The sequence below is a fragment of the Saccopteryx leptura genome, chromosome 6 (assembly GCF_036850995.1).
Source record: "Saccopteryx leptura isolate mSacLep1 chromosome 6, mSacLep1_pri_phased_curated, whole genome shotgun sequence".
NCBI classification, from domain to species: Eukaryota; Metazoa; Chordata; class Mammalia; order Chiroptera; family Emballonuridae; genus Saccopteryx; species Saccopteryx leptura.
In genome coordinates, this window is record NC_089508.1 from 69,529,063 (window position 1) to 69,545,001 (window position 15,939).

Genomic DNA, 15,939 nt, shown 5'->3' on the forward strand with positions numbered 1-15,939 from the left:
ATCTTTTGGATTGTGGAATTTTATTAAACAGGTGTATGTAACCTTTGTCATATTTGTGACTGTAGGAGATATAAATTTTGTACCTCATATAACTAAATGAAGAGATTGTTTATTTTAACACAATAAATAGTTGACACTTACTGTGAATTGCCAGACTTGTAGTCATAGTGTTTACATAGATATGTATAGCACTGCTGGAGACTAAAGTTTAAAACCATGTAAAAGCTTTTTTTGTATAAGAAAGAAGCAGGGAAAGCAAAGGTACTAAAGTAAAAAGAAACTTCTGTTTATACTTATAGATATGTTCACTGATTTCCACATATATATTTTCTTTCCAGTAGTGGCTACGGAGGAAGTAGTTACTGCAGAATCTGTGGATGGTGCAATTCAGCAAGTAGTTAGTTCAGGGGGTCAGCAAGTCATCACGATAGTCACAGATGGAATTCAGCTTGGAAATTTGCACTCCATTCCAACCAGTGGAATAGGTCAGCCCATCATTGTGACCATGCCGGATGGACAGCAAGGTTGGTAGTAAGCATTTCCATAAAGTTTGTGTTTATTCTCAATTTGCAGGAAATTCTGTTTTTCAGAGCATTTATTTTTGCCTTAAGTTTGATTTTTGTAATCCTTTGCAGAAGGCTTAATTGCCTAATTTTATTTGCTTAAGCTAATATGAACATTAGCTTGTTTTCTCTGAGTAAATATCAGGTAGAAAGAAGAATTGGTCCCAAAGCATTCTGTTTGGAAAATGAGCTTAAATAAATAATTCAAAGTCAGCGTGGGTCAATAATTTCTGAGGCCATTTAATGCAGTTCTGATATCATGTGAGCTTTTAAAAATACCATGTAAGAAAAAGCTTCTGAAAAAAATGTTGAACTTAAGACTTGTAGTAGGAATGTGGTGGCAACTTTTAGCAGCAATGTTGATAATTCTCCCATTTTTTTTCTCTCTTGGAAACCACAGAAAGCTATAAGCTGGATGCAACCGAAGTCCCAGCTACATTTTCAGTGAATCTAAAAGGCTGAGAAAGCCACAGAATTCCATATTTTAAGTATTGCCCAAAACATCTAAGACCATTACAACCAGGGCAAGAGAACTCTCATGAAAACCTACAATGGTGCATCAAGCAAAGAAAGGGCTGAACTCAGAAATCAGCAGTAAAAATACACTCCAGAAAGACAGGGTTCAGAAGGAATAGCAAGTGTGGCCAGCAGGGCTAAGATAGAATAGGGCGTGAAAAGTGGAGGAAGCAGGATGAGAAGGTGCAGGAAGTTCTTAGCTGAGCAAGCATCAACCTGCATCTAGGTCCTGAAAGAGGCAATTAGTATGTGTACACATACAGCCTTTTTAGCAAATGACTACGATTGCAGAGACTATGTCTCGTTATGGCCAGTGAAGGAGTTACAGAAGGGACAGGCTGAGGTGGACATTCTCCTAAGCTGCTTGGTTTTGTGATAGACACTCTGGGAAAGAGTTTGCCATTGTAGCAGGAGAGGAGGAAACCCTTAACCTGCGAGCCTGAGAAAGGGGCTTTTCCTGTTCTGTAGAAATCCACTGCTCCTTCTGTCTAGGATTTGGATCAGGTCCAGGTGCTGTTGCAAAGCTTTCAAGAACTAATTCTAATTATGCGGAAAGTATTTGTATCAAAAGTATGTAGCATTGTTTCCAAAATTTGACATTTATACAGAGGAATCTCTTTGATGAACAAATGGAAACAAACTCAGTTTTGGATGGGAAGACTCAATGTTATGAAGCTCTCAATTCTTCCTGAGTTAATTTATAAGTGTAATGTGATATTTAAAAAAGATTGAATTAATTTGCTAGGGCTGCCCTAACTAAAACACCACAGACTGGGTGACTTGAACAACAGAAACTTATCTTCTCATAGTGCTGGAGGTTTGAAATCTAAGATAAAGGTGTGGGCAGTTTTGGTGTCTTCTGAGACCTTTCTCTGTGGCTTGCAGATGGCTGCCTTCTTGCTGTGTCCTCACATGGTTGTCCCTTGTCTGTGTGTACTGCCTGTGTCCTGATCATCTCTTTGTTTAAGGACACCAGTCATATTGGATTAGGGCCCACCCAAATGACCCTATTTTACCTTATTCACCTCTTTAAAGTCCCTATCTCCAAATACGGTCACATTCTGAAGTACTAGGGGTAAGGACTTAAACATTTGAACTTTGAGGAGATACAATTCAGTCCATAACAAAGAGCAACAGGTCTTTTCTGAAAGTAGCCAAATAAATTCTAAGTTTATAAGAGAGGAGAGAAGAAGAAAAAGAAATGAAACTCTGGAAAAGAAGAGCAATAAGAGGAACCTACTGAATATTTAAGTAAACTTTTCAAGAATCTGTGATTTAAAAATGTGTAACTAACATATGAACATATACTCTGTGTGGACAGTTCAATGAAACAGATATAAGGTTCTCAAATTCTTGAGTTAATTTATAAATATAATATGATTTAAAAGAAATAAACTCTTTAATGCTTATTATTTCTAATGTTTTTACCATTTTTACTTATGTTTACATTTATCAATGACAGTTTTAATGTTTTAGCAGAAAACACTAAAGACTATGGAACAATTGTAATTGTCTTTGTTTGTTAAGATTGTTTTGCATGGTTTCAGTTTGCACAATTTTGTGGCCTCATTCTGCTGTGTGAAGCAAGGACAGCCTTTCCACATACAATTTACGTTTATATAAAGAGATACTAAACATTCGGACAAAGTCTAACAAACCAATAGTGAAACAATAAAAAAAAGACAACATTCATTTTAATTAATTAATTAATTTTCCTTCTTACTGAATTGATTTGGGTGACACTGGTTAACAAAAATATACAGGTTTCAGGTGCCCAATTCTACAACACATCATCTGTATACTACTGTATTGTGTGTTCACCACCCCAAGTCAAGTCTCCCTCAGCGTTTATCCCCCTACCCTCCTCTACTCTCCCCACCCCCCTCTCCTTTTGGCAATCACCACACTGTCACAGCATTCATGTGTATCCACACATTGTTATGCAGCTAAATAAAGTTCTTTATGTACTGATGAACGATGCCTTAGATATATAGAGTAGAAAGAGCAATTGCAAAATGATGTATCTATTGTATGTATGTTTTATATGTATGCTATCTTTTGTATAAGAAAAATGAGAATGTATGTTCATGTTTGTTTTTATATAAATGAACACAAGAACAGTACACAAGAAACCAATAAAAATGATTATCTGTGTTAGCAGGAATGAATTGAGACCTCCAAATATGCTTGTTAATATTGTTTTGATTTTGATCCATGTAAATGAATGTTATACACAATATTTTAAAAAATAAGTACGTACTTAATGAGTAGTTTGTAGTAAAGCAAGAAGGCGAAAACAAATATGGACAATGTCAAGAAAAATAAATTTTTGGAATGTATTTATTTTAGATGAGTTGTATCAACAATGTCAGCTAGTTTTATTTCTACTAAATCTTTCTCAAAATGAAGTAATGTATACATTTTTTTTTTCATTTTAGTATTAACAGTACCAGCAACAGACATTGCTGAAGAAACTGTTATAAGTGAAGAACCACCAGCTAAGAGACAATGTATCGAAATAATTGAAAACCGGGTGGAATCTGCAGAAATAGAAGTAAGGAGTCTTTTACCCGGTGTGTTTTGCTGCAGTCATCCAAAATAAATTCAATTTGCTTTTATTTTTTTGTCTTTTATATTTATTATTGACAGTATTGTTTTGATACAGAAAATACATAGTATTATTTTGTTTAATTTTTGCCTTATACATATAGCAAGTTCTCAATAAATAAATATTGAATGAATGAATGAGTGAGTGAAGAATTTGTTTGTAACAAAGTCTGCCATCCTAGTAACACTGGAATGTCTTTGGTTCTTGCACTTCATCCTTTATTTTCCGTTAAATCTCCATACATCATCCTCACAAGTCACTAAAGAAAATACCATTATTATATTGACTAAAAATTTTCTTTTCTTTCAAAAGTGAAATACAGTTGCCTATTTGAGCTGGAGGGTTCTCTTAAAGAAGGATTGATATTGGTGCTGGCCGGTTGCTCAGTGGATAGAGCGTTGGCCTGGCATATAGATGTCCTGGTTCGATTCCCGGTCAGGTCACACAAGAGAAGTGACCATCTGCTTCTCTCCCTCATCCTCTCCCCCTTTTCTCCCTCTTCCCCTCCTGCTAGCTTTCTTGGTTTGAGTGTGGCCCTAGGCGCTTAGGATTGCTCAGTTGGTCTGAGTGCATCAGCCTCAGGTGCTAAAAATAGCTTGGTACTAGAGCATTGCCCCAAGACAGGGTTGCTGGGTGGATCCTGGTTGGAGCACATGTAGGAGTCTATCTACCCCGCTATCTCCCCGCCTCTCACGTAAGAAAAAAAGAAGGAGGTTGATATTTATAAACTGGGTTATCTATTATAAAGCTATGGATAACTACTTATTTTAGCTATTAAGTCCTTTAAGGAAATTAAATTTAGACTAGGTATTGATAGGATTCAACATTTTTACCCTCTCTCAAACTAGATTGTAAATGTAAACCAGTGTGTAAGTGTAACCAAAGCTCAGTTACCTCTTAGGTTTTTCTCTCACAGGACTGTTAATAAAATTATATCCCCCATATTTGATATTAGCTTATATCAAGTGAAAATAAAATTATTCAGAAAGTCACTTTGGAGTATTTTGAGAATTGAAAAAGTTACATATTCATTTTACACAAAAGCATAATATCTGATATATGTGAGTAGTCGATGTTAGTGAATAGTTAAGGTTCTTGTTATAGATAGCATTTGAAAAAAGAAAAAACCCTAAAAGGCACCATAATTCTGAGGACAATTAGACAATATCCTGCCCAAATTCATGTAAATATAAAACTGGTATATCTTTGGCCACAATCACAAAGCATTTTTGAGTTGAAAAGTTTATCTGGGTCATGGGGTAACTAGAATATTTGATAAAATTATCACTTCAATTATTTGAGGGGTTTTATTTTTTCAAAATTTAAAGTGATATTCTGTTTATTTAAGTTTTTTAAATATTTTTTTTCCTTATATGTCACATGATCTTTTTGGCATGTAAGGTAAAAAATATTTTGTCATGCACTGTGCTTTAATTATTTAATAACATTATTTTTAAATTACTTGAATTTTTATTAAACATAAACTTACTAAATTCAATCACTTGTATTTTTAAAACATTGAATGTGCATCCTGAACCTTTATTTACCTAATGTGAGAGTCGATGTTTTTCCTCAAAGTTCCACCTGATTCTTCTCTTACAGTCTTTCAGAGACCAGACAGAATAATTGCAAATAACGGGAAAGTATGAATTGAGGTGTGTAAATTAACTAGAACCAAGGAGATAGCACTTCAGGGGATAGAGGGTTTTCTGTTTTTGTTTTTTTTTCCTTAAGTTTTTCCATTGATAGGGAAGGAGAGAGGTAGGGGGACATCAACTTGCTGTTCCACCTTTATTCCGTTTAGTTGTGCACTCATTGATTGCTTATTGTACGTGCCCTGAACAGAGATTGACCCGGTGACCTCGGAATGCCTGGATGATGCATTATCCACTGAGCAACCTGACCAGGGCTCATGGGATAGAGTTTTAACTTGATATAAAGAGATGTGTTTGTTGGTTTTGTTTTTAGTAATTAGAAATTTCTAGTGATGGAAATCTTCCTATCAGCAGAAATATTCATGCCAGGGTTGCATGATCTCTTAGAGCTATTACAGAGAAACCTTGAAGCATAGAGTGAGTTTAGATGGTAGAAGTGGGCTGTGGGTATAGAATGAAGAGACCTCTAGTGTTGTCATCAAACCAGGTGATCATTTCCTTATAATATATGAAGTGGTTCTTTTGAATTTATTTTCTTAGATAACCATTAGAGTTGTCTTGGGAGATTTTTATACTCTCTAAGTGACAGTTTGGCCATTCACCCAAAAAGTCTCTCTAAGGCAGCAATTCTCAATTTTGACCCCAAGGGACATTTGGCAATGTCTGGAGACGTTTTGGATTATCACAGCTAAGCATGCCACTGACATTTGGGTAGAGGCCAGGGATGCTGCTAAGCATCCTACATTGTTGTGTAGGACAGCCACCCCCCCACACACACATTAAGGAATTATCTGTTCCAAAAATATGCTGAGATTGAGAAACTGCTATAAAGGAATTGAAGTTAAGTCATTCTACAGAATCTAACATGTTTGGGTTTCTCTGTGTGTGTCCACAACTGGCAGAGTGACTGTCTATAAAGAAAGTGTTAAGAGTATCCATTTACAATTTCTTAGCCAACATTGGCAAGGTTTATCAGTATGCTCTGGAAAAGTTACTTTAAATTATAGAAAATTTATTTCCAAATGTGGCTTTTACATCTACATTATAGCAATATAAGAAATGAAATAGGTTTGTTTTTTCAGAGGGGAGTTATGAGACCAAATTGCAATAATGTATATCATTTTTTTTTATCACCCTTTGATGTTACTGTACATAATTTTGGAATAAGTGTGCTATTTTTGGATTTCTTTCATAAATAAATACGTATTCTGAATTGAAGTTAAAATTGTTCTTTGTACATGTGGGAGGGAGGAGATATAATTAGTACATTAGGATTAACAGGTTTTTTTCTATTAGTTGTGTGAATTCAAGAAATACTCTTACCTTTGCCATAGAGATTAAAGATGAATGTGTTTATTAGTGAGTTTTGTTTATTTTAAATAAACAATTTGTAACTTTTAACCAGTGATAGATTGGAATTCTTAGTGGTTTTTTTTTAATTTAACTTCTATAAACTTTATACATTGTTTCACTTGATACACATTTTTTTCAATTTGTTTCTTTTTATTAATGAATAACATTTTGATCTACCAAAGGTTAACGTTTTTTTTTTATAGCCCCATTTTGATATTTTTCTTCTCTAGGGCCAGAGTAGGCAGTTTTTCTGTGAAGGGCTAGATAGCTAATATTTTTGGCTTTATGGACTCTCTAGCCTGTGTTTTGCTACTCAGTTCTGCCATTGTGGCAGGTAAAAGCAACCATGGAAAAATTTGCAAATGAGTAGGTATGGCTGTGTTTTAATAAAACTTTAATATAAAAACAGGATCATGTATGGCTTATGGCAGTTAGAAAATTGTTGCTTACACATAAGCAAATGGACAGCTCACACATCCTGCCCACTACCTGTCCTTGTAAAAAAACCTTTTTATAGTTAAGAATATGGGTCTGGAATCAGATTTAGATTTGAATTATATTTATAATTTTCTGATTGTGTGATATTGGTTAATTTAAACTTTGAAGGCTTGCCTTTCCCCATCAGTAAAAGGGGGGATAATAGCATCTACATTATCAAACTGTTATAAGATTTAAAGGAGATTACATGGGAAGGACTGGAATAATGGCAGGCATGTAGTAAATGCTCAGTCGATGTTAGTTGCCATTATTAATATCTTCTAAAATGGGAGAAAGGGCGTTAGGGGAAGGGGAGGGGCACAAAGAAAACCAGATAGAAGGTGACGGAAGACAATTTGACTTTGGGTGAGGGGTATGCAACATAATCAAATGTCAAAATAACCTGGAGATGTTTTCTCTGAACATATGTACCCTGATTTATCAATGTCACCCCATTAAAATTAATTTTAAAATAAATTAAAAAAAATAAAATGTATATTGAGATATGATAGAAGATAAATCACTAATGATTTTTTGCTTTATAATAGCTGAAGTAAAATACATTTGAATATTGGAAATTTATAGAATAAAAATGATAAAACTGTCAAGAGATAATTACTACTATTTGAAGTAGAATTCAAGAATCTTGTTTGAAAAACAAAAGCAAACTCAAGTCTTTCCTTGCTCTGTGATTTCATTGCCTAGTGTAATAGTAATATTTTGCTTGGGTTTGGAGTTGTATAAGACAAGTTATGTATCTTCTTTGCAACCAAAGATTGCTACCAAATCTGATCAGAATTTATTTTTCTTGGAATTCTCCAATGTCAGACTTCAGTGTTACATATGAGTAGGTTAAAGTATGTGTTGTATTTATAAATGTCAAATTCTTTTTATTGGGGCTTTATTGTAAAAGCTCAGAGCCATTGGATGGGCATTTCTGTTTTAAATATAAATCTCAAATGTCAGTCTGTTGCACTGTTTATATGTGAAACAATCAAATTACTCTTTGCTTTAAGAAAGTGTCTGGCATGTAATGTGTTTAGTAAATTTGACAAAAGATTTGGAAGCTGGATCTTTTAATAAGAAGTAATATTTTCTACTTCCTAGAGATTTTTGTTTTGAAAAGTGGGATGGCAAAGATTCTTTCCCCAATACTTATATTCCTAAGAAGTAAAAGATGAGACCACAAACTTAAATAACATTAAGTATGCTTTCAATTTATATTAAGATATAGTCTACTGATTAAAACAAAAGATACAATAAGGAAAATAGAGTTAAACTGTGTTCATTTTTGGACTGCTTACCTCACTCAGTTTGCTTTTATCTTTTGAAATAATTGTGAATCCCTTGCTGTTTTGTTAAATGTTAATAAATAACTGATACTATCTATTCTGATATGTCCTACCAAATCAGGGCAAGTTTTTTTATCCAGATTAAAAACTTTGGCTGCCAAAGGATCTTATTTCTTAACACGTGAAATTTTAAAACACTTACTAATGGCTGTCAATTTCCCTGCTGGAGGGGGTCTAGCCCCTGGGAGAGCAGCGCTGTCTCCCCTCTCCCCACGGGTGTGCTCAGAGTCCTCCACAGTTCACAGCCAGAGGACTGGCAGTGGTTGCTTACATGAGGCTCATCTTTTGGGTATCCATTCTGACTTGTTCCGACTCTGTCATCTTGCCTGGAGTGTAAGGGTAAGACGTGGGTAAGAGAAGGGGAGCAAGGTAGGGCTTGGGCATTTCTTAAATTGGAGGTGAAGGGCACACCTTTCCTCCACTTGTACATCTTATATAATTGGAAGGTTTGAAGACTACTTGTGTGATCAGTGACTCCCACATTCAGTGAGCCCATGGGAAAAATAAATTGTCGCTTGATTCCCAGTGTGGGGAAGAGAGGGGGATTATAGGAAGGCAGGGGTATTAACTATGCTCTACCTTGTGGACGATGTGAATAGTGAAGAAGAGGGAATTTGGTGTTCACTATGGACAAGGGCCAAGGAGGCTGTGGAAGAGATTCTCGTACTGGCCTCTTCCCAGCAAGATGCTGACCCCTAGCCTTCAGTTCCTCCTGGTCAAGTGTCTTGTCCAATGTGAGCCTGGCCTTTCCTGTGATTGTCTCACCCTGAGCCCCCACCACGCTAGTGAGTCCTGGTTCTCTGAAATGTGTTTGAGCTTGGGTGTGGGCAGGTTGAGCCTTCGTCCATGCGCTTACTAGAGGTATGGGAAAATAATCTTTGAAATGTTTTCTTTAGGCATCTGAATAGAGGCAGAGTGAGGAGGAAGACCAGATGTATTTCAGATTTCAATTTATTGAGGAATTTAATACATATATTTTATACTTGTATAATGTAACGAGTCAAAATACAGTAAATAGTATTTTATTGATTTTTGGAAAATGGTATAATTTAGGAAATGCTAATTTAGACCAACACTTGTCATTTCAGAAATGAGGAATCTTGCTACCATAGAGAAAGCTAGTTTTGAAAGCAGTAATATTAAACTCAAACCTGACTCCTTACTGTGTTAGACTAGGAAAGTTTCGTCCTCTCTGAGCATCATCTGTAACAGAGGCTTGTCAGTGCAAATCACATTGTTTTGTCATATAATGGCTGCTCAGCTAATATTGTTTATAAGCATTACCTTTAGATAAAAAAGCAGGTAAAGACGTGAAGAGGTATGATTGTGTATTCCCTTCGTAAAGTTCTTCACCAGTTTTTGTAGTACACATAAGAGTACAGGTACCCGATTTGGGTTCATTAGGTTAGTCATATTTCTAATTAGGGAATAAATTTGTTGAGGTCAAAAACCATCATCTGTATCTCTTAGTGTGGGGCACAAAATTAGGGACTTTAATTATTAGTGAATTGGCTAAAAGTCACATATCAACAGGTGACTACATTTAGCTACTACAGACTTGTTGTTAAAAGATGCATGCTTATAGACATTCATGTATGTGTATAAAAATTTAAGAAAAAACTTTGTTTTTTAATTAGGAGAGAGAAGCTCTTCAGAAACAGCTGGATGAAGCAAACCGAGAAGCACAAAAATACCGACAGCAGCTTTTAAAGAAAGAACAGGAAGCAGAGGCTTACAGACAGAAATTAGAAGCTATGACTCGCCTTCAGACTAATAAAGAAGCTGTTTAATTGACTTGAACATATAGTTTGAGTTTACTTTTGGTCAAGAGAGAATACAATCTTGAACTGTACACAACAAGGTGCAGTCACGGGAAGACAGGACAGTGGAAGAGAGAGACTACAGATTGGTAATTGGACTTAAGCCATGCGGTCAGAATTCTTGTAACATGAAACTTTAAAAGTTGTTAAATGTATTTAAAACTGAATTCTGTAAATAGTTTTTGTTTTTTTTACAGTTCTAAATGAGTTGATAAAGATTGTTGAAGAGATCCAAAAACACAATAAGCCACTCTTTTTGTGAATTCTTTTTGATTTTAGTACAAACCTTAATTTCTCAGAAACAGAACAGTTTTAAGGGTGATCGTTGTTGATTAGACCAAATGTTGTGTAATAATTATGTGGTGGACTGATGCTGGAATCACTCCTGTAGTTATAAACTTCTGTATGAAGAGAAGATTTCTCCCAGGAAATGTTTGTACAGCTTTAAATTGTCTCAGATTCTCTGAAAACATTTTTTAGAAAACAAATTTTTATAATTGTTTAACCTCAGCCATACCTAAGTAGATTTACATGTATATGAAGCAAATATTTTTTAAACTTTGTGTTTGTACATATTCTTCTGCATGTTTTATAATTTCAAAATGCATCACTTGTGTAGGTATTTTTCCCACAAAGATGATGAATGTTACCAGGGGAAAAAAACATCCTTTTATTATGTAGGTCATCTTAAGTAAGCTAGCAGCTAGTTTTATTGGACTGATAGCGTTCTTGGAAGGAGCAGCTTACACAATAACTCGAATTTGCAAACTACGAAATATGCTTTTTTGAGAATTTCATAGTAGGGGTGTGAAACTATTCTGTGCCTTCCATCATGATTTCCACATGAATGCACTTTAAGGCAGTAAAATTGTAAGATAATGGTTTTGGAAAACTAAAAGCATGTGGGCTTCTAAAATATTTCATGGACTCATTCCTTTCCCTCCCCCAGGAAATTATTCTTATGGAAAAAAATGCTTTTGTATGTAGAACGAGAACTTTTTGTACCACAGTGATGCTCTCCATCTACCCTGACTTTTACTTCTCCCCGTGAAAGCTGTATGTCTGTGCTGTGACTTGCTCTCATCACAATATTGTTGAACCCCACAATGTATGAACATGAAACTCTGACATTCTGTTCGTTCTTTTTTTTGTAAAACGTAACTTCAAACCTTTTTTCTTGCTTTATTTTTTGCATTAATGTTTTATTGCTTTATGAAAATGGTTAACCTGAAGGCCTTTCTAGATTACCTTACTGTATAAAGAAGCAATTACCCTTAAAACTGTACTCTGGACTACTTTTCTATTTTACAATTAAATATCTTTTCCAAATATATGCAGTGTAGACTTATATTTTGACCACATTTTATTTACAAATTAAAAATTTTGTTCTGTGTATTAAAGCCATATTCCACTGTATAAAAATATACATTCTTCACACTGTGTCTTAAAAGTCCGTGAGGTAACTCCTTGGAAATTGGATAATTCTCTCACTGCAGTTATCAGCCCAGTTGTTAATGTAGTAAAAGGATCTGTGGCCCTGGCTGGTTTGCTCAGTGGTACAGTGTCGGCCCAGTGTGTGGAAGTCCTGGGTTCGATTCCAGATCGGCACACGAGGGGGAGCGGACATCTGCTTCCCCCCCCTTCCCTATCTCTGTCTGTCTGTCTCTCTTTCTCTCTCTCTTCCCCTCCCACAACCATGGCTTGAATGGTTCCAGCAAAGTTTGTTCCAGGCACTGAGGATGGGTCCATGGCTTTGCCTCAGGTGCTGAAATAGCTTGGTTGCTGGTTGCCAGTGCTGAGCAATATAGCATCGCCTGATAGGGGGCTTGCTGGGTGGATCCTGGTTGGTCAGGGTGCATATGGGAGTCTTGTCTCTGCCTCCCTGCCTCTCAATGAAATAGAGAAACCTTTGAACTATCAGCCTGATAGTTGCTATTTTCAAAGCTCTTAGAAAGATTTTGGGGCAAAATTTAAGAACTATAAGGAAGAGAAAAAAACCTTTTTTAGTTTTCCACTAAATTTGACATGAATTTTTAAATAATCTAGAATATACATTTACAAATGCCAGACCATATTTTCAGTAGCATGAAGCTACTTTTTCTGTTCTCCATTACTTTCGGGCATTATGGACTTGCGTTAGTCGGGGTGCCCTGACATATACAGTGTTGGAGTGTAGAAAGGCTTATGTGTTTACCCCAGAGGGCAGCCACTGTGTAATCTTGCCTTCAGACTAGCTTGGACCTGAAGAGCCTTGAGACAGTGGTAGAAACAAGCTTCTGAAAGCTAATTTAATGCCTTTGATTTCTAGTTTCCTGTTCTACTAGAGGCTTACCTGGTGCAAGAAAGAATTTTGATCTATAATGTGGTATAGGTAGGAGGAGATAATTGGAACTAGAGTTAAGTCTTTGATAGTATCGGATATTCAGATGTCTTTGGGGGAACATCCATTTTTTTCAGATCTGATTGTCATGTTGGACTCGTTTAAATCCTCAATCATCCACACCTGATTCACTGTCCTATGAAACCAGTTAGACAATTTATAACTAAAGCAATGGGTTGTCTTTTTTTTCTTTTTAGCTTCTGTTTTCACTTGGGCTGGAAAAGTCTTGCATTCGAATCATTCTCAATGGTGTGAGCAGAGGATTGAAAGAAGTCACAGAATAAAATAATTTAAAGGTTTTCACTCCTGATCTGTTGTGGCACCGTGGATAAAGGATCGACCTAGAATGTTGACGTCACCAGTTTGGAAACGAGCTTGCCTGGTCAACGCACGTATGAGAAGCAACTACTACAAGTTGATGCTTCCCACTCCCCATACCCTTTCTCTCTCCTCTAATCAATACATAAAATCTTTTTAAAAAGTAATATAAAGGTTTTCAGAAATCCACACTTAATGTGTTTTCATTATGTAGTAATGGATTTGCCACATTTGAGTTTTATTTTCTTTTATGTGTGAACAAACACCTTCCAGAGCAGCCTTCTCAATGAGGGTTCTGTGAGAGAATCAAGCCCTAATGCTCTGAGTGTCAGGCTTAATGAATTAATTTCTGTACATTTAGAATAGTACTGGTTATGTACTGTCTTAGACACTGAGCTGGTCTATGGCCATACCACCCTGAACGCACCCAATCGCATCTGATTTGGGAAGCTAAGCAGGGTTGGGCCTGGTTAGTACTTGGATGGGAGACACTGAGCTCTTTAGATGTCTAGATTGTCTCATTTCCTGACGCAGATTTAGCACCTCTCTATGTATAGTTGCAGGAACTCCAGGATTACAAATTCTAAATGGATGAGGCTTTTGGAAAGCCTCATTTTGATAAGTGATATCTGAAGGGACTGTGCTTCTCAACTAATTTTCATTTATTGATATTTATTTTATTCCTATCTTAATTACTTCCCCAAAGGGCTTGTGATGTCATTTATTTTTATTTATTTTTATTTTTTTGTATTTTTTTGAAGCTGGAAACGGGGAGAGACAGACTCCCGCATGCGCCCGACCGGGATCCACCCGGCACACCCACCAGGGGCGACGCTCTGCCCCTCTGGGGCATCGCTCTGCCGCGACCAGAGCCACTTCAGCGCCTGGGGCAGAGGCCAAGGAGCCATCCCCAGCGCCCGGGCCATCCTTGCTCCAATGGAGCCTTGGCTGCGAGAGGGGAAGAGAGAGACAGAGAGGAAGGAGGGGGGGGGTGGAGAAGCAAATGGGCGCTTCTCCTATGTGCCCTGGCCGGGAATCGAACCCGGGTCCCCCGCACGCCAGGCCGACGCTCTACCGCTGAGCCATCCAGCCAGGGCCTGTCATTTATTTTTCATTGGCCTTTAGGAATTATTTTCTTAGGTCAATCTTTCATGGCATGAGTGGCAAAGTAGTTATACTATTTTACTCTGCCATTGGATTGCTCTATTTGTTCATGGTAGTGGAGTGTTGGGAGTTGGGGAACTTATTTTCTGTGACATTCAAAAAGAGCAAAGTTAAAAAGATAAGGGAATAAATGGAAGTCCCATATTCACTGCTCACAAAAAAACGGGATATTTTATGGTTTCATATTCATTTTGAAATACCCCTAATTTTTGCGAGCAGTATAATTTGGACTATGCTTGTGTATAATAACAAAAGATCTGTGTACAGATGTATTTATCCGAAACATTGTTAATGAAAATGTTAAAGACTCTACTTTCAGGGATCATTTCTATAGTTCGTTAATGAAAATGTTGCCATTATGTTTCAACTTGATCATTTATGATACTATTTATTGAAAATTAAAAATAACCCTTGCCTGTAAGAGGAATTAATGAGGTGATAGACATATTCATGGATGCTTTATGCTGATATAAGTGATTTTTCTGCATTAATCTATACAAAGTTTCTTCCACGTAATATCTATAAAGTTCCTTTGTGCTTTAATGCCTGGAAGACATTGAGAATTGACTCAAAATATATCAAGAAAAGAAACATTTTGTAATAAAAATACAATATGATTGTTGGAACCTTTATGTCCATATGGATGCGTTCCCAAGGCATTAGCACTCAGGGTTATTATATAGCAAATAGGAAAAATAATCTTTTCTATTTATCAAACCTCTGTTGAACAAATAACTCTTCCATCATGCCAGGTCAATTTAGGAATGAACTAACTAATATATTTGTTGGTTCATTAAGTAATATTTATTGTACTTGGATTTCATTATAGGTAAATAGTCTGTTATAGTTTTGAATGATATTTTCTATTTGCTTTTTCTATGTTATGAGAACATCTCAACGCACATGGATTCAGTTTGACGTAAACTCTCAATTCATTCTCAGATTAGTCTGTGTACCTACGAAGGAAAACACAATATCATCACTGGAAATATACTTCTGGTTCCAAATCAAAATTTTTGTATCAATATTTTTGTGACTTGCTAATAGTATTTTCCAAATATGTAAGTATACAGATAATCTTATAATTTTTGATCATGTAGTAACCTGTGCTCCTTTAAAATATTTTACTTTCATGAAAATGAAATATTGAATATAATTTGGGTGTAATTCCTGCAGCTCTTCATTTTTAGATATATACTGTAACTCCCAAAAAATCACCTTTTGCTTCCTGGAATAATTTTGACCTGATTTACACTTCATTAATTTCTTATTTGGTTTTTCATTTGAATAGCTTTGATGTTTCCTCCATATACAAATGCATAATACTATATAATCTAGCAATTTTTAACCTTTTCATCTCATAGCACACATAAACTATGTAATTATGAAAATTCTGTGGCACACCAAAAACCATTTTTTTTTTTGCTGAACAGACAAGAAAAGGTATAATTTTGATTGATTTACAAAAATAATAATAGTAATTACCTACCCTTTTTGCTCTGAAGTGACTGTTTAAAAGATCAGATGCCTATACTTGTATATAAGGATTTCTAGTACCCCAAATTAACCAATCAGATGCAACCTTATTATGCAATGTGACCAATAAGATGTAAGTCTACTATCTAACCAGTATATTTATGTTTCAAGACAAGGCATTCACATGAGATGGCCATTATTGTGTTGGCTGCTGTCATTTTTTATTTGATAGTCTAAGGGAAAAGAGTTAGTGCACC

The 15,939-nt window shown here is 35.9% G+C and overlaps 1 protein-coding gene across 7 annotated transcripts in view; it reads left to right on the forward strand.

The window, feature by feature from the left end:
- Positions 1–11,664, forward strand: part of GABPB1 (GA binding protein transcription factor subunit beta 1) — a 58,059-nt gene extending 46,395 nt beyond the window's left edge. For 4 of the 7 annotated variants that reach the window (XM_066388405.1, XM_066388410.1, XM_066388407.1 and 1 more), the window contains exons 7-9: positions 339–524; positions 3,518–3,633; positions 10,162–11,664. In XM_066388405.1, the coding sequence (XP_066244502.1) occupies positions 339–524; positions 3,518–3,633; positions 10,162–10,314 (455 nt within the window). In that variant the 3' untranslated portion in view covers positions 10,315–11,664. Of the gene's footprint in view, positions 1–338; positions 525–3,517; positions 3,653–10,161 lie in introns of all 7 variants that reach the window. The other 3 variants (XM_066388409.1, XM_066388411.1, XM_066388412.1) reach the window with 2 other exon arrangements.
- The last annotated feature ends 4,275 nt before the right edge of the window (positions 11,665–15,939 follow it).